The following is a 25,158-nucleotide window of genomic DNA, read 5'->3' as shown; positions in this document are numbered from 1 at the left end:
TCCACTAGGAGGGATATGAAGGGAAGATGGATTCAGGATGCTTTGGGAAGCTTGAGCATACCTGGATGGAAGTGCTGTAGTTGAGCTGGAAGAATCTTGGTGGGTTGTCATTGACATCAGCCACTTGGATAGCGATGTCTGTGTCCTCATGCAGTGGGGGCTTCCCACTGTCTGTGGCTCGGAGCATCAGGGAGTAGCTAGAAATCTACAGCAAGATTCCCAGGGGAGAGTTAGCAACAAGACCACTCAGTTCTGCCCCCTGATTCATGACTAATGTTTTTAGAAAAATAAGATGGAGACACTTCCCTATGCCTGCCCGCATTACTCTCCCATAGCCTTTTAGGGCTCAGGTTCTAGAGTCAGTCAGAAGTAGGTTTGACTTCCAATTTAACCATTTACTAGATGTGAGACCTTGGGAAAGTGACTAAACTTATGTGAGGACAGTATTAGGACTTACCTCCTAGGATTACTTTAAGGACCAAATGACGTAATGTATGTACATCAGTTAGCAAAGTTCCTGGCACAGAGCAGGTGCTCAACAAGTGATAATTTGTTGTAATGATCTAATGATCCCTGGTTAATAGTGAGAAGCTGGCCTGAGCTCTTTCAGGAAGGTTAAAGGTTACTCAGCCCCGCTCCTGCTGCTGGCCTCACAGGTCACAGGGGACCCACAGAGAAAAGGAGTGGGAGACCCTGAGGGCAGGTCTGGAGAAGTGTCAGGATGGGGTGTTGAACGCACTTCACCCTCTGGACCTGCAGCAGGGCTGTATTCTGCTCTGATGAGCTCAGATTGGGCCCCTCCCACATGATTCACCTGTTCCCAATCCAGGGCCTTGGCCACCTGTAGCTCCCCTTTCTTGGGGTGGATGGCAAAGTGCCCAAGCTGGTTCCCTCCTATGAGGCTGTAGGTGATGGCACTATTTAGGGGTCCATCTTCGTCAGTCGCTGACACCTGCAATAGAGGCGGGTGACAGTTGTGATTGGGGAGGCAAGAAGGAACAGAGAGGAATCTTGGCCCCTGGGAGTGTAGGGGGCACAGATATGTCCCTGCCCCATAGACTGCCCTTGGGCTGGCAATCCCTGGACCATAGTCGTCCTTGCCAAGGGAATCTCCTCATTTACATCCTAGTATGGATGTCAGCGTGCATGGTTCATTCGTTTATCTATCCATTCATTCATTCATTCACTCATTCACTCATAACTGACAGGGTGCTAGGGTCCTGTGCTAGGAGTTGAGGAATATGCCAAAATGAATAAGCCCTCAGGAAGCTTAATGTCTAATTATATGGACAAGTCTAATTTGGGGCAAAGTATGATCAACTTTATGGTGATAAATTTCACCTGGGGAGATTAGACGAGGATTCATGAAGCCTTGACGGCTTCTGGGAGTGGAGCCAGCATTCCAGGCAGAAGAAACAATATGAGCCCAGAGGTATGAAAGTACAGAGGATGTTTGGGGAATGGTACCTCTTCCTGTGTGGCTGGAGCATAGGGTGCATATCAGGGCATGGAAGGAGATGAGAACCTCGAATGTGGACATACAGAGTTTGGTTTCACTCCATGAAGTGGGGAGCAGTTACATGTTTAAATGCAAAAAGGTGTTGTACGTATCCCCTCTCTTCCTCCCCTCCCACGCTGACACTCAGTGTCCCTCTGGCCATCCTCTGGGGCCTCTCCCATGCTCCATTCTTTCAGTACCTGATCTAGATCTTATCAAACGTGGCTCTGAGAAATTTTATCATGAGAGAGTTTGGTTGAGTGGCTACAAGTCAGAGTCAAGTCTGTAGTGTATTAATTGATAAAATAATCCATGTTCATAGATGACTGGGGGAGGGGGAGATAAGAACCCACCCCAGAGTCCATGCCCCTCTAAAGGGCAAAATTGCAGATCCTTACTGTGAGCACAACATCACCCACGATGGCATTCTCTAAGACCCTCGTGCTGTACAGATCCTGGGAGAATCTGGGCCGGTGTTCGTTGACATCAGTGACATTGACCACGATTGTGGTCATGTCACTGAGGGAGGAGGAGCCCTTCCGGCTGCACTCGATGGATAGGAAGTACTTGGGGCTTGTCTCAAAGTCCAGGCTCTTATTGACGTACAGGATCCCTGAGGAAACAAGAGGTGATGGGAGCATTGAGGCAGTTGGGACCACAAAGGCAGAGTACTGAGGGGATCTTGAGCCAAACCCCGGGAGAAGCAACTCAACTGGGTTGGGAGAGACAGATCTCCTGCATCGTCTCCTCCATCATCTCACCTCCCTCTTCATTTTCTCTCTCCCATAGCCTTCCCCTTCCCCTCCATCTCCTCTCATTTTCCTTATTACCATTCTCAACAGCAGTGTTTCCCTCATTTATTTCTGTATTATTTCATTGAAATCTCATTTAATTCTATAATACTGACTCTATCTCATGTAGATCTGTAATAACCCTGTAGAGCAGGAACAAGTGTGATTTCCATTTTCTAGGTAAGTCAGCTGACGCTCCTAACATCTACGTGACTTGCCCAAGCTCAGTCACCTAGTAAATGACAGAACTTAGATTATAGAGTTTTATAATACCCAAAGCTGTTTAACAAATTATTAGGGCAGAGATTTATTATTCTGAACACTGGAAAATAAAAGAACAAGGATTTATCCTGCCATTCCTGGATAACTGAATAGTTAATGGTAGAAAACTCTTCTTTATAAAATAATTCCAGTTAGTAAATGAATGAGGAATGATAAGGTTAGAAAAATCACCATTTTGCAGCCCCTAATGAAATAATATATCTGGGAAATAATCATTAAAGGCTGTTAAAACCATTAGAAAAAGAACTGGATGGATCAGGCTGACAACCCCCGAACCCACCATCAATCGTGACCTCAAGAAAAGGAACCAATCAACCATTATGTACCTCCTCATGTGGTGCAAAGGAGAGCCCAGCATCATCTATGAAGCTTTGTTGGCAAAAAAATTGAGCTTGAACCGCATCAAGGTCTTTGATCCAAATGTCATTTATAATAAATATAGGGGCTAGAGAGATATGTTATATGACACCATAAAGATACAGCTAGCCAATCTAGAATTATTTTAAAAATCCTGCCTCACACCTGACCCCAATATTTCATTAAATAAATAGCAGCAGGAAATAAAGAGGGAGAGGAAAGTGTTAGAGGTTAAAAGATGCTTAAGACACTGCCTATCAACCAGATGCAATATGTGGACATCTGGGGGATGTTGACAAGCAAATCAACTTCTAAAAGACATTTATGAGATAATCTGAAAACTTGTCTGGCTGGGTATTGGACTGTATTAATGAATTATTATCTTTTGGGTGTGATAATGGTATTATGGTTGTGTTTATACAAGGAGTCCTTATCATTTAGAGAGAGATACACACAAAAGTATTTACAAACCAAATGGTATCATGTCTGGGATTTGCTTTAAAATAACTCAGCAGTAGGTGGATATGGGGGGCAAAGATGAAACCAGACTAGACAAATATTGATAATTACTGAAGCTTGGTGATGGGAACATGGGGTCCATTATACTGTTCCCTCTATTTTTTATATGTTTAAAGTCTCTGTAATAAAAACTAAAAAAATACTGCTCAACAGTAAGGCGGATGCCTTAGGAGGTAGAGCGCATCGTTGCAGAGGTGTTGTGGTGAGGAATCCACATGGAGCCTGGTCGGAACTGAGCAGCCTCTGAATCCTCCCTTCCATGGGATTCTGGGAGTCTGACTTAGATCCTTCTGTGGCTAGGAGGAGAGAAGAGAGCCGGTTTCCTAGTTCTCTCTCTTTATGAGACTAAGGGAAAATTCGGGGGTCTCCGGATGTTTCGGGAAGGCTTTAGGAGGGAAGCAGGCAGCCTTGCTTTGGGCTGCGTAAGCCCCAGATTCTAGCAAGATTCTTCGTGCCTTGGCAGCCAAGGATGGAGGGTGGCTTCAGCCTCCTGGGGCTGGATGTGAGCCAGGACTATGAAACTGCAAACTGGGAGGAGAGAGTCCTCAACAGAGTCTTTGGTGGGGATGTAGTGGAATAAGGGATGTTTCCATATAAGCTGACCCCATTCTGCAAGAAGGGACTTGGTACCTGGAGAGATGGAGAGTGAAGAAGGGGCTGAAGGATGCTGGGGCGGGGCTATGGTATGCGAGGAATCCAGTGTTCCCCAAGACTGTGTGTGTGTGTGTGTGTGTGTGTGTGTGTGTGTGTGTGTGTGTAGGGGAGGTGCTCCTTCACCTGTGTGGGCATCCAGGCGGAACCGCCCCTGCTCGTTCCCGCTGACCACACGGTAGCTGGTCTTCTCGGCGCCAGGGCGAGTGAGGGTGGCCAACCGCAGAACCTCCGTGCCACGCTGGGCGTCCTCGGGCACCTGCACGCTGTGCTCGGTGTTCAGGAACACGGGCAGGTAGTCATCCAGGCCCACCACGGAGACGGTGACGGTGCCCAGTGTGGACAGTGGTATTGGGGTGCCCAGGTCAGAGGCACGGACAGTGAGCTCCAGTGCTGCCTGTGGCCTGACCCGCAGTGGCTTCTCCAGGCGGATCACGCCCGTGGTGGCCTCGATGGAAAAGTGGCCTTCGGCGGAGTCCGTGAGAGAGTAAACCACCTGGGCATTGGTGCCTGTGCGGGGAGACAGAGCGTGTGATTCATGCAGAGGGACCCTCCTCTGGCCCTGCCTGCCGCAGAGCTTTCAGCCAGAGGAGGGCCTAGCCAGCAGGGTCCCCATAAATGCTAACATGCTTGGGCTGTTAGCAGTGAGACTTTCACGTGAGGGTTCTTGACTAGGGAGGGGTTCAAGGCCTCATAGAAAGGTTCTTATGAAGGGGAGGGTTCTGCAAACCCTTAAGGACATCTGAAGCTGTTTATGTGGAGGTTAGGGTCCAGTGGAAGCTCACAAAATAAAAAGTGTGCAAGATCAAAAGCACCCATAGTGAGTTCTTTGGTTGTGATAGAACAATCCTGTATCTTGATTGTGGTGCTGTTTGCATACATATTCAAATACGTGCATATAGAAACTATGAAATCTGAATAAGACTGGAGTCCAATTACCAGTAATGTCCCAGGGCCAGTTTCCTGGCTTTGATATCATACTGCAGATGCTGCCGTTGGGGGAAGCTGGGTGAAGGGTGCTGGGCCTCTCAGTACTATTTTTGCAACTTCCTATGAGTCTATAATTATGTCAAAATAAACCAAAACAAACAAACAAAAAAACACACACCCACAGAAAGTTCTTAGTAAATCAAAGCATGTAGTGTTTTTCCAGCTCTGACTCAGGTGCTATTATTTCCTTTGGTTGTGGACCAGCTGAAGCAGTTGGCTCATGTAGGGACCATAGGGTCTGAAGAACACCAACATTTGGTGCTCAGCCATGAGAGCCTTACCCAGTGGGAAAAGCATAGGCTCTGAGCCTATAGGGATTGAGTCTTATACACACGTGGGGACACACAGCCCTTTCATTGAATTTACATGAAATAAATGTGCATACCATGCACATTCTCCTATGTATGAATTTTTGGAGAGAGAGAGTTGCTGGTCAGGCTATATTTGGAATATTGAGGTGGAATATTTGGGTTAGAATAATAATAACAACTTTGAAGTGTTAATGGTTCATTGGTGCAAGGCCAGAGGACGAATCTTAGAAGAGAGGTGGGATTGGAAACACGAGATTGAAGAAACTAGGGCCCTTCTACTCAGAAAGGGAACCTTGAGGCTGGAGCAGATAGTCACCGCCTCCTAGTGTCTGAAGGGCTGTCATGGGCGAGGGTCTGGGAGATCTGTGTGGCTGCAGAGGGCAGGACCGTGATTGACAGATGTCTGCTCCAAAAAGGTAACACTTGATAATTATCTGAGGTACCATGGAAGGAAGGGGCTGCCTAGGAAGTAGGGAGCTTCCTGTCTCTGGAGGTGTGCAAGCACTGGCTAATCGAGCATTTGCAGGGCCTTAGATATTAGATGCCTTTGCACTGCTATTTGCCCTCCCTAGGACCCCTGCATTCCTCCAAAATCTCTCACCTTCCTCAATGCCAACCTAAAACTCACTTCCTCTAAGAAGTCTTAAATTTACTCTGTTGGTGTCAAACAAAGCAGGGTGTTTTGATCCCTCTTTTATCACCATCATCATCTTCATCATTGTCATATCCTATGTTCCTCTGGCAACTTTGACCCTGAGGGTATTTTTTTACCCCACCTAAATAATAAAATTTAATTCAAGAAAATTGGATGTGTGTATATATATATATATATACACACACACACGTATATGTGTGTATATATATATATATATATATATATAAACATGTATATATATATATATATATATATACATATATCTATAGATATAGAGATCTCCACAATGAAACACTTCATGATGTCAGAAGCTATAATTGGTATAATATGGAATGAAGACTCCTGGATGAATCCAATTTGCCTTGTAAATAGTAAAAGGAAAAGAATTAACCCTAATGAAAACAATGTCATTAAAATTAAAATGCAAAATAAAATGTAAAATATTCCACTTCATTGCCTAGAAAATTGATCCAAGAATTTGATAGACTTAATGGAGTTTGTGCCCTAAGTTTCTTTCTGGTGGCCAATTAATCAGAGTTGAATAATTCTGATTGGTGTATTTCACATTAAATGTTTGTATTCAAATGTTCTTGAGGTTAAATGGTGGGATTGAAAGGGCTCCAGGTCTAAGTGGCAGTGAGAAACAATGAGGCTGAAATGCCCCATACCAGCTTTGAAACACTGCCAAAATCTTTCGTACCTAGCACTTAGGTATGCAGTTTGTGGACATTTTCTACTTGTACGTGTCTGTAGGCTCAGCAGTGAGATATTGCCAGTCTCAGAGCAACACAGAGAAAGCCAGACCCTCGCCCAGGATGACCCTGTAAGCAAATGGCCTCCAATCCTTCTCTTTCTCACCTTGGTCAGGGTCCCGGGCCAATACCACCGCAACGGGGGTCTTCACTGTGGTGTTGTCGAAGACTGCCACAGCACAGTGGCTGGGGAAGAACCGGGGGGCGTTGTCATTCACATCCTCCACGTGAAGGGTCACATCTGCCTGGCACGATTGGCCGCCTCCATCCGTCGCCTTGGCAACAAGGCTGTATGCATCCTTCTTCTCTCGGTCTAAGGCTGTGAGTGTGGTCAGCTCCCCTGGCCGGAGAAAGGACAGCAAGTGAGCTTTCTCTGGGGGCCACGACCCCAGCATGTGACTTCCTGATGTCTATGTGAGACAAACGCAGCCGTGCAGTGTGCTGTCACAGAGAAAAGGGGTCAGTCCTGTGTACAAATGGTTAGGAAAGGGGTTCAGTCTTGTAGCTTCCCACACCTGCTTGCCTCCCTAGTCACATTCCACCACCACATCCCCAGTTTAAGACCCACACCAACAAGCTACAAAGAGGCACAACATTTTAAAAGGCCAGTTAAGCAATTTCTAACAGCACATAAAATGGGTTTATCCTTTGGCCTGCAGTTTTACTTCTAGGAATGTACCCTATAGAATAATCAACCCAAGGATAAAATATACATATAGAGATATTCTCTGCATTCTTTATAAATAGCAACATACTGAAAATATCCTGTGTCTTTCAAAAAGGTACTGGTTAAATATATTATCATTTAGCCATATAGTAAAATACTATGCAACAGAAAAGGAATTATGATAGAGCTTTATGCACTGCCTTGTTAATAGCGCCAAGGTATTGCTATGAGAAAAAAGTCACAGCGTAGTATGCTACATAGAGATGTGGGGGATGCATGGAAAAGCGGTCTGACAGAATATATACCAAGAGTGCTTATCTTTGGGGGAGAGGCTGGTTATCATGAAGACTTTCCAATTTCCGCATAATACATGCCTACGTGGTTTGAATTTTTGAATAATGAGCATGTATTATTTCTATACTCAGAAAAACCGCCGAGTTTTTTTTTTTTTTTTTTAAGACCCCACCGATCATCCTGCAGCTGGACAAACAGCAACAGAGATTAGGTCACCTACTTGGGGTGACTCAGCATGCCCATGCTGGGGTCAGACAGGGTAATGCTGTCTCCTTTTTATTTGTTTTATTTATTTTTTTATTTATGGCTGCGTTGGGTCTCCGTTGCTGCGTGCGGGCTTTCTCTAGTTGCGTCGAGCAGGTGCTAGTCTTCATTGCGGTGCGTGGGCTTCTCACTGCAGTGGCTTCTCTTGTTGCGGAGCACGGGCTCTAGGTGCATGGGCTTCAGTAGTTGTGGCTCGGGGGCTCTAGAGCGCAGGCTCAGTAGTTGTGGCGCCCAGGCTTAGTTGCTCCGTGGCATGTGGGATCTTCCCGGACCAGGGCTCGAACCCGTGTCACCTGCATTGGCAGGTGGATTCTTAACCACTGCACCACCAAGGAAGTCCCAATGCTGTCTCCTTCTATCCAGACAGCTTTCTGGGATACCAGCTCTCACCTGCCACCTCCCTGCTCAGGAATCTCCAAGGCATCCTTTGAGCTACTGATCCCAAGTCAAGTGTCAGCAGCTGGCTCTCTGTCACCTGGGCCTTCTGTGCTGTCCGTCTCCACACCCTTATAGCAGCAGGACAGGGATCCCTCCTTTTCTAAAGGAAGCAGTCTCTACCCTGTCTTCTCCGCCAGATGCTCACAGGCCAGCCTCTCCCAAGTATTCGTGGTCTATTCTGCAGGGCTCTCTGTTTCCCACTCTCCGCTTTGTCCCCTAACTGATAATAATTGACAATAGAAACCATATCTACTGAATTCTTATTATGTGCCAGACCTGGGCTAAATTTCTATACTTTATTTGTTGGGATCCTTGCAACAATGCTATGAGATTTTATCTCCATCTGCAGCATACTATCTTGAGATCATGTCTTTGACCATGACTCTCACCTGCTTGAATCCTTTAATGGCTCTAAAGGTGGGATTTGGCCCCCCTGCTCAGAGGGCCTCATCCTTTGCTCTCTCTCCCTCCCCCACTTCTGTGCACCAATTTCTGGCTGTCTCTCAAGTCCTCAGATGTGCGTGCTCTTTCCCAAAACAAGGTCCTCGTATAAAATCTCCTTCTGCCTTGAATATCCATCCCTACTACTCCCTTACCCCCTGGCTACATTTCCTCAGAGAAGTTTTACTTAACCCTGATCCCAGATTTAAGTCCTCCTGTCAAACCTCCCCTAGCATCCTGCATTTTTTCTTAGCACACGTCAAACCACTGATTCAATGACTGCCTTTCCCAGTGGACTGTAAAAACCTACATCTTGTCTTATCAGTTTATGTCCTTAGCATCTAGTGAATGCTCGACACACAGTGCCAATATATGTTTGCTGAGCGGATGGATGGATGGATGGATAAGTAAATTCCTGTTTCTTTTCTAAGGAGCCTGGGTACTGGGCCCTGGTTATTCAGTGTATAAATTCTTTGCTTGATCCTGCAGCTCAGGAAACCTACCTGTATGAGGATCCAGCTTGAATTCATCTGCCCCAGGACCATGCAGTGAATATGTGATCTGAGCATTGGTATCGGAGTCCAAGTCTGTTGCAGAAACTTTCAAAATGAAGTGTCCTAGAGGTACATCTTCACTGACTTTGCCAGTGTAGAGAAGCTGGAGATAGAAGACAAAGAAGAGGGGGATTATGGGAGATGCGCTGAGATTCAGAGAGAGGCAGAGTGACAGAGAGGGAGACGGAAGCAGAGAGAGCGATTAGAGAGCAGAGATGGAAGGGGGTAGGGGAGAGAAGCAGAGAGAGGGAGGGAAGAGAACAGAATAAGACGGAACGTGCAAGGAAAATGGAGACTAAAAACAAGGAGAATGATGACAAGAGACATAGTCAGAAAAGCAAAGAATGAGAGGGAATTTCCATCATCTGAAAGCTCACACTCAGGGCTAGAAGGACCTGCCGCAATCTGTTACTCCACAGGGGCCACATTGTAGAAGGGGTGGCACAGGGAGAGAACCCAGTGCTCTTCCAGCTGCTGGCTCTGGGCACAGTTTCCAAGCAAACCGGTCCCCCCACTGCATGGTGTGGGTGAACATGGACACCTGTACGTGCTCCAGTGGGGGCTTTGTGCCTGAGGGGCTGTGTGGAGACAGCCCCCAGGCCTCCTTTCCCTGGCTCTGGGGATGCTATTGACCACCTCTGAGAAGGCCAGGGTGAACTTGGCCCCAGCCTCTTCCAGCATGGGGAGGGTGCAGGCTGGTAGGCAGGATGCTGAGGGGAAAGAAGAGGAAGGTCTGGCTACCATTCTCCCCCAAAAGGCTGCCCTTCTGAGACCACCCAAAAAGTGGTCATCTTGGATCCTGCAAAGACTTTTTTCCATGCACCCCACTTGATAGCCCAGGTTCTCTTTTTCTACTCTGCTTCTGTAAGGTCGGAGAGTGGAAGACAGTGGAAGAGAAGGTGATAGGATATATGATTTTTGTGTGTTCCAAGGTGTGTGTCCATATATATGTGTGTGGACAAATAAAGTATGAAGAATTGAAGTATATATATATTCACATGCATACGTAAGTATGTGTGATGTACATTTGTGTATATGGATGGGTATACTTATGGATGAATGTTGTGGGTATGTAGGTGTATGCTTATGTGTATCTTTGTGTATATATATATATATATATATATATATATATATATAGGTATTTGCATATTTATAGAGAGTTGTACATGATCCTTTGACTATGCGTGTGTGTGAGTACCTACGTATAAGTTTGCATTTATGTATATATACTGAATAGCTGGATTTTATATAAATTTGAATTATGCTAATTTGATGTTATAAAACTTAAATGTTAATAGTTTAACTTTATCTGCAAACTTTGAAGTAATGCAAATCTCCCCAAAGTTAAAAATTATTTACTGTGTTTAAAAAAATATGTTTAAAAGCAATGCTACATGACAGTGGTTGTTGATTTATGCCCTCTAAGAATGCAGTTCCTCTCCTTATGCATGTGCATGCGTGTGCACGCACACACACACACACACACACACACACACACCAGTCAACATTTTCCTTGGGCAATTTAGTGTTGAATTACATGAAGTCCTCAGGAAAGTCTCCCTTATCAAAAGTGTAACTGCCCTGTCTGCATGTTTGTTTATACATATAACCTGGAGTAGGGTCTCTGTTGCTCTGTATAACCTATTCATATGTAGGGATAGGCCCATATAGGCATGGCGAGTGGTGTGGGGTGTCTCGGGGGAAGGTCTCTTTGGATGTATTTGAAAACAATGAGCCATGCTAACAAACTGAGCAGTGGAGGGGCTTTCCCACTGGGCATAGCAGGCTGTTTGGAGAATGAAGAATTTACTTTACTTCTGGATATGTTTTACAGAGAAAAGGATATTTTTATGGAGTGTAGGGGAAGAGGTATGGACCATGGGTCCTAAAGAGCTTGGTGACATCCCTTTGGAGGGGGCGGGAGGAATCACCTAGAATCGCCCTTGCCTAGGGCACTAGTCTGAGGCCAGCCAAGGAGAAGCAAGGGCAAGTGTGGTCAACGATGTCCAGTCCCAGAGATGGTACCCTGAGTCCTTCCTTCCTCTTGCCCTTCACTCCAGCTTCCTTGCCTCTACTCCTCCCCCACCCTCACCAGGCTCTCACCTCTGAGCACTGCGGGCTGTTATCATTGATGTCCAGGACAAAGATCTCCACGAAGACTGAAGCCTGGAACTTGCCATCGGAAGCTGTGATTCGGAGCAAGTACTTGTCCATGTGCTCACGGTCCAGGGTCTTCCTCGAGAAAATCCTCCACTCATCTCCAACTTGGCTGATGCCAAACTGGCCCAGGGGGTCTCCCTCTAAAAAGATGGGACAGAGTTTCCTGAATCCAAGCAACAGAAGCAAACCAGGCTTTGTGCCCTATGTGGCTGCCCACCTGACACTCTTTTTTAGGATTGTTGGGAAAGGCAAAAACTTCCTCCCTTAGCTAAGGACCCATAATTCTGCAATGAGTCAGTTTATCTGGTGTTATGAAGCCTCTACCAACTTCAAAGGCCTCCGTTAAATGGAATTATCACTTCAAGAAACACTGCTCCAGAATATGCGGCTGAAGGGCAGGTTTTTAATTTTTGTGCATTGGAAGGCATCGGAGGAAGTTAAAGGGAAGCAGACTGCAATTCTAGGAAAGAACCTTTTAGTAGCTAGTATCTGTTCAACAGTGGAGGGGTGGGAAGTGATCAGTAAAAACTCTCTTCGGGGGCTTCCTTGGTGGTGCGGTGGTTAAGAATCCACTTGCCAATGCAGGGGACACAGGTTCAAGCCCTGGTCCAGGAAGATCCCACACGCTGTGGAGCAACTAAGCCCATGTGCCGTAACTACTGCGCCCATGTGTCACAACTACTGAAGCCTGTGCACCGCAATGAAGAGTAGCCCCCACTCGCCACAACTAGAGAAAGCCCGCACAGAGCAACGAAGACCCAATGCAGCCAAAAATAAATAAAGTAAATAAGTACACTCTCTGAGGCTTTATTTTATGACTGAGGACACAGGCTAAGTGGAGGTTCAGATGGATCGCTAGATTTGCTTCTGAGTTATCTTTCCTTGATACCAGTCACTGAGAGGAGAGATGGGTTTTTGAGATTCTAAGATGCCAGAGTCCTCAGATTAAACTATTCCAAGAGTTGATGATATATTGACATTTATTATTCAGAGGTTTTAAGACTTTTGTGTTTTTAAGAGTCTGATATTACAAGATGACAAGATTCTATTTCACTAAGACTCTGTATTTCAAACAGCTCTGCTCCAGGATCTGTCTCCAGGAGTCTATGATTCTTGGTTGGAACTTTAGGCTCATTAACTCTCCACCAGACAGCTGTGATAGCAGAAGAAACCATGACTATGGGAATGGAATGACATGGTACCTGGGAGATGGGGAAAGGGACACTGAGAAGTAAAGAAACTCTCTTTTAGCCACTGATTGGCTCATTTAGCCACTGGGCAGAGATTGGGGAAATGTAGGTTTACAATAGGTATCCACTGGGGAAAGCAGTTTGTAGGGTATGGTTTTAATCCCAGCCCTGATGCAAGCTTGGAGTGTGACCTTGCTTGAGTTTCTTCCCCTGTCTGGGCTTTGGTTCTCCCACGTATGAAATGAGGGGATTGGGCTGGAATCATATCCAAGAAAGTGTTTTTGCTCCAACACTTAGGTCCTGTGGTTGACTAGGCAGCATTTTCTACTATTGACAACTTGCCCTAGGCAGAATACTACTCTACAAGGACAGTCACCTCACAGAGTTTTCATGGACCACACAACTGTTGACTCTCTCTCTGTCTCCCAGAAGCTAACTGAGAACAGTTGCAGTATCTCACTTCTAGTCTATCTACTCCATCTAAGGTAGTAAGAAATCCTCTTTACAATGCACTTTGTAATGTATAGGGGCTCTCAAAGCTTTTTCAAGTTAGATCTTACAAGCATCCCTGTGAGTTGAATGGGAACGGGCATGGCAAGACTATAGATGGAGCAGTTGAGGTCTTGGGAGGTTAAGTGATTTACCCAAGGTCACATTGCTAATGAGTGGCAGAGCCATGTCTTAGGGAACCTCTTATTGGACTTTTTTCAACGCACCCCAGTGCCTCTGTTCCAAGATAGGTATACTTACCTGTGATATAGCAGGTGACCTGTCTGTTCTGCTCAGATATATCAGCATCCAAAGTTTTAAGAGTGGCCACAGGTTCACCAGGTTCGCTGTTCTCAACCACAGATCCTCTGTAGTCTTCAGAAGCAAATCGGGGGGCGTTGTCATTCTCATCTGTAATGGAGACTTCGACCAGGACCTGAGAAGATAGCTGGATGGTCCGGCCATGGTCATAGGCCACCACATAAAAGTGGTAGATCTGGCTGGTCTCACAGTCAAGTTCCTGGAGTGTGGTGATCCAGCCAGTTTCACTGTCAATGGCGAAGAGCTCATGGATATTGCTGCCAGGGTCCACTGGCAGCCTATAGCTCACCTGGCCATCATTCCCAGTGTCCTGATCATTGGCAGTCACTTGAATGACTGAGGTCCCCACTGGCATATTCTCAGTGAGAACAGCCTTATATGGGTCAGCCTCAAATACAGGCCTGTTGTCATTGACATCCTTCACTTGGATGTTGACAGAGACCAAGGAACCCAAGTAAGTGTCATTATGGGGGCAATGTGCCATCAAATCAATCTGGTACCATTTGGTGGACTCATAATCCATGGCCTTCCTCACCTTTAGAACCCCTGTGTCTTGGTCCAAGGAAAAGATGCCATCCTTGTTGCTCTCTGGTGTGGTGCCCTGCACTAGACTATAGATGACTGGGTCTTGGGCTGCCACTGCTTTAACAGAACCAATTTCAGACCCTTCTGGAAGATCCTCCGATGCAGAAAAAGTATATAGAGGTTCAGAAAATTTGGGCAAGGATACTTCATTAGGAACCACCTGAAGTCGTAACAGCATGAGAGAGTTCCAGTGAGGAGGGCCCCCATCTTGGGCTTTGATTTTTAAGTCAAAGGCCCGATTTTCCAATCCCACCAGGCTCTCTTTCACCTTGACCACACCAGTGGTTGGGTTTACTTCAATGACCTCTTCTTCCAAGTCCTCCACTGAGTCCACTGAGTAGGTGACATCTGCATTCTGACCTTCGTCTGCATCATAGGCCAGCACCTGGATGACTGGGGAGTCTTTACTGACGTTGGATTGAATGGATACAGTGTACTCAGATGCTTTGAACCGTGGGGGGTTGTCATTTTCATCCGTGAGAATGATCTTCACAGTGCAGAAGGCCACTCGTCCTCCTCCATCCTGAGCCATGACCTTAATAGCAATGACTCTTTCTGTGGAATTTTCCCGATCCAATTTCTGCAGAGTGGTGATCTGGCCACTGGGGTTTATGGAGAACTTCTCACCTGCTAGTTTATTGATGATGGTGTAATCTACAGTGCCATAGGGACCACTATCTTTGTCTATGGCTAACAACTCAATCACCTTGGTTCCCACCTTTGCATTCTCAGCTAATTCTGCCTCATAAACATGCTGCTGGAACTCTGGGCTGTACTTGTTGGCATTTGTAGTATTGATATACACAGGCACAGTTGCTCGGAAGACCCCATCAGAAGCACCTACCCTCAGATTGTAAGAAGAATACAAGTGCTTTTTGCAAAGGTTGAACATAGATATTATGCCCGATGAACTGTTAATGGAGAAGTGCCTGTCCTGGTTGCCAGAAAGAATCAGGTACTCCAGGCGGGAGGCGTCCCTGCTGTCAGGGTCAAGAGCTTGGACTTTGAGAACCAGGTGTCCACAGGTTGCTAGCTCACTGACATTGGCTTCATACTGAGGTTGCCTGAACTCTGGGGGGTTGTCATTGATGTCAGACACATTGACAACCACAAGGGTTTCGCCAGTTAGTGGGGGGTCTCCTCTATCCATGGCCCTGACCTTCACATTAAAGTGTTGTTGGGCTTCATAATCCAGCTCTTGAACTGTGGACATCTCCCCCGTGCTCCCATTGATCTGGAAGAATTTGGAAACATCCGAGCCATCCTCTACAATCTGGTAAGACACATCACAGTTCTTCCCTGAATCCTGGTCAGAAGCCAACAGTTGGATCACAGGAGTCTGAGCAGGCAAACCTTCTGAGATTGAAGTAGTGTAGACCAATTGAGAGAAAGTGGGAGGATTATCATTGACGTCCTCCACCAGGACTTCTACCGTGGCCTCAGAAAATGACCCCAGAGCTGTGTCTGTGGCTCTGACTGTGAACACATGTTTGGTCTTAGACTCATAGTCCAAAGGGCCTGTCACTGTTAGGACACCAGTCTTAAAGTCAGTGGTGAACAGCATCAAGGGCTCTTCCTCCACAATGTTGTAGATGAGCCGGAGTCCCTCTGGACTCCGGGCCTGGGTGTGGAGAATTGGGGTATAGAGTGTGATATTTTCAGGCACTCTGACTTTGTAGTAAGGACTCTGAAACAGGGGGTTGGATTTATTTCTCACAATGACAAGTACCTCTTCCTCAGTCTGGAGGGATGGGGTTCCTCCATCTCGAGCAATGACTTTGAGGTGATACTTATTTAGAGCTTGATAATCAAAGGGTTTCTTTAATGATATGTCCCCAAGATAGGGGTCGATTCGAAAATATCTGTAATCTTCTGCAAATGCATATGTGACAGCACCATTCACCCCCAAGTCCTGGTCAGTGGCAGATACCTGAAAGAGGACGTCCCCTGGCTCTGTGCCATCTTGGATGATTGTGTGGTGGGGCAGATGTTTAAATTCAGGGCTATTGTCATTGACATCCTCAACAGAGACTTGGACCAGAGCCTGAGCCACCCGCTGAGGTGTCCGACTGTCCCTCAATTCCACCGCCACCTCGTGAGTGTCCTGCTGTTCTCTGTCAAATGCCACACCTCTTGTCTGCAACACGCCTACTGATTTGACCATATGAAATATATCTGTGCCATTCAAGAGAAAGTAAGATAGGGTGTCATTCAAACAATTGCCCTGGGCACCAAGAATCACCAGTGCCTTTCTATCCAGCAAATTCTCCTTCACTGTTGCCCTGTAGACATCCTGGTCAAACTGTAAGCTTGTGTTAAGGGCTTGCGTCAAAGAAATTTTTACTAGTGCCGTATCTTGATACAGGCCATCAGAAGCCTTGATGATGAGCTCCCGAGAGAGTCCCAGCAAAGCAGGATTCAACACAGATATGCGACCAGTAATGGGATGGATGGCAACAGCTTCATCAGCATTGCCAGTTTTGATGCTATAATTGACTTCTGAGTCATCGTCACTGGCCTGCACCATGAGGAGCTCCATACCCCGGTGGATGGGCTTCAGTACTGCTACTTCATATATCTGGTCTGAGAACCTGGGGGGACAGTCATTTATATTTCTGACATTGATTGTGACCTGGGCAGCCGTGGGTGCAAATAAGACAGGGCTTCCTTGGTCATGGACGTAGATGTTGAATTGGAAAGAGGGCATGCTCTCGTAATCCATCTCTAATACAGTGGTTAGGGTTCCCATGCTGGGATCGATTTTTAAAAACTTCAGAGCTTCTGGCTCCAAAATTTTATAGACCAACAAGGAATTAGCTTCTTTGTCACCGTCAGAGGCACGGATCACAAGGGGGTTGTTGTTTTCATCCACTATCATGCTGTTCAGTGCAGCTGCTTCACTAATTTGGCCCACAAAAGTCAACTTTGAGAACATGGGAGCATTGTCATTTTCGTCAATGATATAAACAAGAACCATGACGTCAGTAAATGCACCCGCCATATTGCTGCCTCGGATTTTCAGCTGGTAAGATGAAATTTTCTCATGGTCCAAGTTCTTCTGGGTAGAAATGAGTCCAGAATATGAGTTCATGGAAAATACACCGTTCTTGTTTCCTTCTCTTAACTCATAGGTAACTTCTGAGGAGCTTGTAGCTGAGATAAGGAGGATTGGGGAACCAACAGGGATTGATTCAGGGATCTCTACAAAGTACTCGGAGTTTGAAAAGATGGGGGCACTGCTATCTGAGGGGTACACATGAATGATTACTGTAGCCAGGTCATGCCATTGTGGGGAGCCTTGATCTTCTGCCTTCACTGTCAGAGTATACTGGGCATGATTTGCCTGATCAAGTGTCTGTGCTAGAGTTATGATGCCTAGTAGGGCATTGATGTTGAAGAAACCTTCGCTGTTTCCTGAAACAAAAGACAAGATAAATTGAAGTTTACCACACCCTCAAGAGGTACCAACTAGGCTTTCTAGATCAGTAAAAGGCAATCACACAAAAGTTGGACTGGGCAAAATCCACATCCTGCACCACCCTGGATTTAATTATGATATAATGTGTAGGGTAGATGTATACTTTACGAAATTCCTTATGAGGTGCTCATATTAGGTGCTCCATAAATGGAAGCTTCAATGATCACTAAGTGTTCGGGCTGCAACTTAAGCTATAAACTAAAGCAGTAGTAGGTTTTTGGAGCAAAGAAAGGAGACATACTTTGTAGGAAAAGCACACTCCACTCTGTATTTCGGTGTTGACTTTTACAGGACAAACTTCATTTACGTTATTTAGAATTTTAACGCATTCTTTACATAACTTGTAATAGCTTTGATTATATACTTGATAGATGAAAATTGTAAATATGGAGTCATAAATTGTCAAAACTGATACGGACTGGAAAAACCACCTCGTCTAGTCCTCGTATAGTCTATTGTGAGAAAGTCCATTGTCAGGCTTGGGAGTGAGTGGCAACGGGTTGAGTGGGGAGGGACTGGATAGCACACACAGATCTTGAGGCTCCTGATCAAATGCCCTTTCCACCACACCTGGATTTCCTAAACTTCAGGCATTCTCACACCGCCTTTACAATTTTTTTTTAATATTCAGCCACTACCTATACAATAGTATAGCATATGATTTATGTCATTATTTAATGGATATTTTCCTTTAAATTGGTTTATTTTTTAAATTTAAAATATTTTTAACAGGAAACTTTATATTGATACTTTAAAAAGAAAGCCGTTATTGCTTGTCATAAATCAGAGGTTACCGTAAAAACCAGTCAATGGAAAATATTTTCTTAAAATCTGGATAAAATCTATTGCTTGCTAAAAGGGTCTGGGCCTGAGAACTACAGGCTTTCTTTGGTGAAGAGTAGCAAGTATTAGAGAACTGAAGAGATTCTAGTACCCAAAGGAGTCTTCCTTGACTTATGAGGAAGCCCAAATGAGAACTGAAAATGGAGTAATTTCTCCATGTCTGATTACCTATCATTTTTGTAATCCTTTTAAAATTTAATGTTTATTTAGATAAATACATAATACCATTTCAAATTTAAGTTTTGAGGAAAGTTGTGATTATGTGACATTACATAGTTCACAAAAGATAATGTTGAAAACTAATCATATTTTCCTAAAAAAAAATTCTCAAAGTTATCACAGTTTTTAGAGTCTGACCTTACTTGGACTGCAGCTATCCTTTTTTTCCTTTCCTTTTTTAATACTGTGGTAAGAACAGGTAACATGAGATTTTACCCTCTTGAATTTTTAGAGGTTATAGTACAGTATTGTTAACTCTAAGCACAATGTCATACGGAGATCTCTAGAACGTATTCAGCTTGCATAACTGGTAGTTCTTTCCAGTTTTATTGAGATATAATTGACATATAACATCGCATTAAAGGTGTACAACATAATTTGATATATGTATAAGTATATATTGTGAAATGACTATCACAATAAATTTAGTTAACATCCGTCACTTGACATAGTTACAGATACATTTTTTTTTTGTGATGAGACCATCACCTATTTAATACCATGACGTACACCTGAGTAATTTTGCTCAGGGGTACAGGTCCTTCACTCAGAGGAGTACTGCTTATTACTATTCTTATTTCATTTATCATATTTTAAGATATTTTAATTATTCCAGTGGCAAAGTAAATAGCCAGGCTTTACCACAAAACCTTCCATCTGATTCTCCCACTCATGGAAGCCTTTTTCCAGCTGACTAGTGAGGTGATTTCCCAATTTGCCTTTGTGATACAAACCCTAAGTTCGGTCAAAGAACATGGTTTTAATGAGTAAACAGCAATTTAAAAGTAGTTCCGTTAAAAGTGGCCAAGTAAACTATTTAACATAATCATAATATTTTATTTTACTGCTGAGAGAAAAAATTAGAGAACAAAATCGTATATTCATTTTGATCTTACCACTGCAGAATGATGCATAGAAAAAAATAAGAGGGAAATACATGAAATTATTTTCTCTAGGTCATGAGAACCACGGCTGAATGTTATTTCCTTCTTCATACATTCCTGGTTTTTCCAGGTTTTAAAGAATCAGAATGTGTTATTTCTATAATCAGAAGAATATTTGAAAACTAACCCTATCTGTAAAATAAAATTAATACCAATATCAATGGGGTTGTCAGTGAGATAAAAGATGTGATTATACTTCATAAGTCACAAAAAGTAAGCAATTAATGGGTTATAATTTGTATTATTATTCCTCAGGGATGAATAGATTTCTGCCGTATGACAGTGTATAACAACTTCCGTTTCTTCAAAAAAAGAAAGTTCTGAATCCTTAAAGTATGTAAGATACTGACAAGCAATAAATGAACATTATTATGCCCCTTTAGGGCAGAGAGCAAGTCACTCTCATCTTTGATTGTCTGCAGCAGCTAGCTCTATGAAGTATTAATGAATATTAAAGATAACCATAATTATTAAATATCAGTTATGAATTATCAGATATTACATAACTGAGAGCAAAATTTAAAGGAATACAGAGAGTTACAATTGTGTGTATTTTTCACTGGCGTTCTCTGTCATCGACCTTAATCTAACTGTGATTAATTAGTTGGGTACTGGATATTATCATTTTTAGTTGGGTAGTGGATATTATCATTTTTGTCCTATTAACTACTTATAATTAACACTTATCAATGATAGTAATAACCCCTGGCACTTGTATAATATTTTACAGTTTACAGCATGTGTTAACATACATTTTCTCTTTTAATCTTTACAACGAGTTTCTGGCACAGGTAATATTCCTATTTTTAAGATAAAAAACAATATAATAGATATGAGATCATGATGTGGCCTTAGAAGAAAATACTCCTAAAACTATGCCGTATATCTTATCAAGTATTTATAGGTCCCTTTTATTGTACATACACAAAGATATTATCTTTTTAAATGTTGCATGGACTTCATAATCATCCTTTACATGTGTGGTTGTTGGTGAATATATATGTATTCTCTATGTAAATTCTCCCATAACTTGAGTAATCCTTTGTTACTGTTCTTTCCACCTTTGAAAGTGCATTAACTTAGGTCACTATAGTCCCAGGGAGTGCTTTAGAATGATAATTTGCCAAAGCTTAGCGAGCTTGGCACTTGAATAACTTGCAAGTCCATGGCTCTGGTGCTTTCCCTTACTGACAAAGTCCCTCCCTTCATGTCCCGAACTCAGGCCTCTCACCTTTGAGGAGGGAGTAGTGGACCTCAGCATTGGCTCCCCGGTCACCATCCATGGCTCGGATCTGGAGCAGCTCTGTTCCGGGGGCTGTGGTGTCAGAAACACTCATCTCATAGTGGAGCTGGGTGAAGCGAGGAGGGTGGAGGTTTCCATCCTCCACATGAATGGACACCCACACAAAGTTCCTCTTGATGGGCATCTCCTGGTCGCGAACCTGTGGGTCCAAGGGTGCAATGGGATGAGCAGCAAGTGGAATGGGAGGAGGGACGGTTAGATTAAGGTCGATGACAGAGAATGCCAGTGAAAAAGGCACACAATTGTAACTCTCTGTATTGCTTTAAATTTTGCTCTCAGTTACGTTCTTTTTTCTTCTTAAATAAATTTATCAATTCGTGATTATTAGGCTTAGCTATTTTCAGGGATAATTCCATTTCAGGAGAAAGGCAGAAATAAGCAGAGAAGCAGTATTTTCCAAATTGGTTCTCAGAGAATATTAGTTCTTCAAGATGTCAACACGTTATTCAGGAAAAAAAAAAAAAAAATTCTGTGGTCAAATAAATTTAGGGAGCACTGAACTAAAATGAAGTTGAAGTGTTCTTTGCTGCAGGACTTCTCAGAGCGTTTAATATATATATAAGTGCCCAGAGGATGATAAACTAACACATAAGAACCTTGAGTCTGGAAGGCTTGGCTCTGATTTGGGTTCCATCGTAAAGAACTATATGATGGTGAGCAAGTCTCTCTTCCTCTATGGGCCTCAGGTGTAAGATAAGAGAAATGGGTGAGACCAGGGCTGGGACTAGAGTGAGGCAAATGAGGCATGTAGGGCATAAATTTAAGGAAGCTCTCACTCTCAGGGTCATAAAACTGCAGGCACGTGACCCTAAGAGTCAAGTCCTCCTTCATTTGTGCCCTATATACCTGCTTGCTCTGGGTGGGATGGTCTCTGGGTCTCTCCCAGCTCTGACGCTATGTGAGTCTGTGTGATCATGCAGTCATGGAGCAAGGAGAGAATTCTTGGGGGATATTTGGAGTGAGCCCAGAAAAAGCCAAGTTTGCAGGGGGTTCTTTGGCAGCTGTCCCATCTCTTTCCTCACTCCCAGGCATCCGTTATGGAAGGTGCCTCTGGCAGGCTGTGAAATGTCACAGCTCATCTCATGGATTATCATTATGAGCATTAGTACAGCTGGCTCAGCAGGAGAAAGGGAACCTTCAGCACGCCTCCAAGCATGTCCACCCCACACATCGCATGCAAGCACATCCTTACCCAGATTTCAGTTAACTCACCATAACTGTCAGTGTGTGCTGGGAAGGCCCCGAGCCCAGGTCCAATTTCCCCACAGTTACCAGGACACCACTACTTGGGTCCAGCTGGAAGAGGCTGGCACTTCCCGGGTCTTGGCTGCCGTGTATGGTGTAGATGAGGCCCTTGCCCTTGTCTTGATCAGTAGCCTGGACTCGGAGGAGCTCAACCCCAGGCAGCGTGTCCTGGGGAGCTCTGACCTCATAATGAGGCTTCAAAAACTGGGGCCGATGGTGGTTAACACTGGCAATCATGAAGATGTAGACCTAAGGAGAAGAATGAAAGAGAAGGCAGACTGTAAGCTCCAGGGGGTCAGGAACCTTGTCTGTCTGGTTCTCCACCAGAGCAACTGGGCCTGGCACACAGCAGTCACTTGATAAATATTTGTTGAATGAATGATAGGATTTCAAAATCACAGGGCTTTCAGATGGTATGCAGTTTCGTGGTTTTCAAAACCAAAATTCTTCCTAAAGGGCCTTTTCTTCAGATGCAATTTTTTGGGTGCAATTCCAGTATATGAAACAAATAAAACTGGCTGAAAGCAGAGTAGAAATCCAGAGCCCCACTTCCCATCATTCCTTATGTCTATGGTAGCCCCTGTGGCACTCTACCTTTAAGTAAAACCTGCTCATTTAGACAAAACCCCTCATTATGTAGAGATCCACAGTGGGAACAAGAATTCTCCCAAGATCACAGACATAGAGAGTGATCAGACAAGACTAGAGCACAGAACCTTGATTCCAAATTCAGTGTTCCTTCAGGTACACCACATGCACAGAGAGCCTTCGGTATCCTCATCCCAACCAAAGAGGCCCCAGTGTGCAATGGTGGCACAGTGGTGAGCACAGCTGCCTTCCAACCAAGGAGGCCTCCCATCTCCTCTCAACTCAGGGTTCCCAGTGAGGCCTCTCACCTGGGTGGCAACGGTGTGGGACCCATCGGTCACCTCCACGGTCAAGTTATAGCTTGACCTCCTCCTTGTATCGAGAGGCTTGGCGATGACAATGCTGCCTGTGGTCTTCTCGATGTCAAAGTCCATGTCCTTGTCCCCACCTGGACGGGTGGTAAGAGGAAAACACACACGACCTCAGTGATGTAGGCAGTAGTTGCACAAGGACTATGGGATGTGGCTGGCAGATCTAGAGGAGGTGGTAGTTTATCCTCTCAACTTATTGTCAAATTATTTTGAAGATCCAAGTGATGATTCAGGAAAAGGTACACTTATAAGGACTGAAGAGTCCCAGAGGAAGACCAAAATTGGCACTAGAATGTATTCTGCTACTAGAATTGAAACATGCAGAAGTGATGGAGCTCTACATCATGGCTTACAGGTAGTTTGCATAGTCTAAAGCAGCTTAGACACAGGAAAAAATGGAAGTAACTCTGTTCAACAAGAGGGAATTGTTTTAATAAACTATGAGAATCCAAAATATAGAATTAACATGCAGCTATTTAAATGTCTGCTTGTAGAAATTTGTTTCGTGGCATGGAAATATGTTCATGATATATTTTAAAAGGTTATATGACAGGGCTTCCCTGGTGGTGCAGTGGTTGAGAGTCCGCCTGCCGATGCAGGGGACGTGGGTTCGTGCCCCGGTCCGGGAAGATCCCACATGCCGCAGAGCAGCTGGGCCCGTGAGCCATGGCCGCTGAGCCTGTGCGTCTGGAGCCTGTGCTCCGCAACGGAAGAGGCCACAACAGTGAGAGGCCCGCATACCGCAAAAAAAAAAAAAGGTTATATGACAATATTTTCATATAACCCTAAGTGTATGGGCGTATAAAGGAAAAGACTAGAGGGAAACATAAAAACGATAACAGGGGATTATCTTCAGATTAGTGGGAGTTTAGGTGATTTTTATTCTCTTCTCTGTACTCATTTGTGTTTTCTAAATGTTCTATAAGAAAAAAAGTCAAATACTTGAAAAGAGCAGTGAATCAGAACTGGAAGTAAATCTAGGAGGTCAAAAAGCTTGAGACAGGCTGGTATCCAACCTCTGAAGCAGGCTGGGAATCTCTGTAACAGGACTTCATGGTTCAGGGGGTACTGAAGCTCTTAGATTAGAGATTCTTGACCTAGGATCCCTGGCTGGGTTTCAGAGAATCTATAAAACCCCTAAATTTGCATGCAGGGGTGTGTGTGTGTGTGTGTGTGTGTGTGTGTGTGTGTGTGTGTGCGCGCGCACAATCGCATGCATCTTTCTGGGAAGGGACCTAAACATTCATCAGGTTCCCAAAGGAATCTATGAACCACGCCCCACCCCAAGATGTTTTAACAAAATCTTGATTTAGAAGCAGAAAGGAATTTCAGAGGAGGCCATGAGAGCTTGGACCCAAGTGTCTCCTACTACAAGAATAGACCCTTGGGCTTCCCTGGTGGCGCAGTGGTTGAGAGTCTGCCTACGGATGTAGGCGATACGGGTTCGTGCCCCGGTCCGGGAGGGTCCCGCGTGCCGCGGAGCGGCTGGGCCCGTGGGCCGTGGCCGCTGGGCCTGCGCGTCCGGAGCCTGTGCTCCGCGACGGGAGAGGCCGCGGCAGTGGGAGGCCCGCGTACCGCAAAAAAAACCCCAAAAAACAAAAAAAAGGAATAGACCCTTTCCCTGATCTTGAGGATGGAACCTGGGACCAGAACGTTAAGCAGGGCCCCAGGGTACAGCTGGCCTCGGGCTCATGGTCAATGAAGTCAGCTCTACACTGATGTTCACATTGAGGCAGAAGAGGAAACATAAAACTTGTGCTTTCTCCTCTGGGTCTCTCTGGACCACCGTCTTAGGTCTCCCAGGAACTCGGGATAACTGAGGCCCTGTCTGGCTCTGGCTGGGGTTACCAGTGAGACCGTGGAGGTTGCACCTGAGATCACAGCTGGTGTGAAGGAAAGCTTGGCAGAAGCAGTGGTCTGACTACCCACTGCCCCAAAGGACCAGGGAAGAGGCAATC

General features: G+C 44.8%; 1 protein-coding gene across 1 annotated transcript in view; it reads right to left on the bottom strand.

The window, feature by feature from the left end:
• FAT2 (FAT atypical cadherin 2) overlaps positions 1-25,158 on the bottom strand; it is a 66,685-nt gene that overhangs the window by 27,552 nt on the left and 13,975 nt on the right. Inside the window, exons 3-13 of the mRNA XM_007448060.1 lie at positions 23,138-23,277; positions 22,209-22,490; positions 20,925-21,135; positions 13,565-17,623; positions 11,568-11,764; positions 9,414-9,567; positions 6,913-7,146; positions 4,225-4,608; positions 1,897-2,111; positions 815-952; positions 62-205 (exon numbers count right to left, since the gene is read on the bottom strand). Of these exons, the coding sequence (XP_007448122.1) occupies positions 62-205; positions 815-952; positions 1,897-2,111; positions 4,225-4,608; positions 6,913-7,146; positions 9,414-9,567; positions 11,568-11,764; positions 13,565-17,623; positions 20,925-21,135; positions 22,209-22,490; positions 23,138-23,277 (6,158 nt within the window). The remainder of the gene's footprint in view (positions 1-61; positions 206-814; positions 953-1,896; positions 2,112-4,224; positions 4,609-6,912; positions 7,147-9,413; positions 9,568-11,567; positions 11,765-13,564; positions 17,624-20,924; positions 21,136-22,208; positions 22,491-23,137; positions 23,278-25,158) is intronic.

This window comes from Lipotes vexillifer, unplaced genomic scaffold (assembly GCF_000442215.2).
Source record: "Lipotes vexillifer unplaced genomic scaffold, Lipotes_vexillifer_v1.1 scaffold121, whole genome shotgun sequence".
Classification (NCBI taxonomy): Eukaryota; Metazoa; Chordata; class Mammalia; order Artiodactyla; family Lipotidae; genus Lipotes; species Lipotes vexillifer.
Note: the sequence above shows the minus strand (reverse complement) of the source record. Positions and strands in the feature narration are given on the sequence as shown.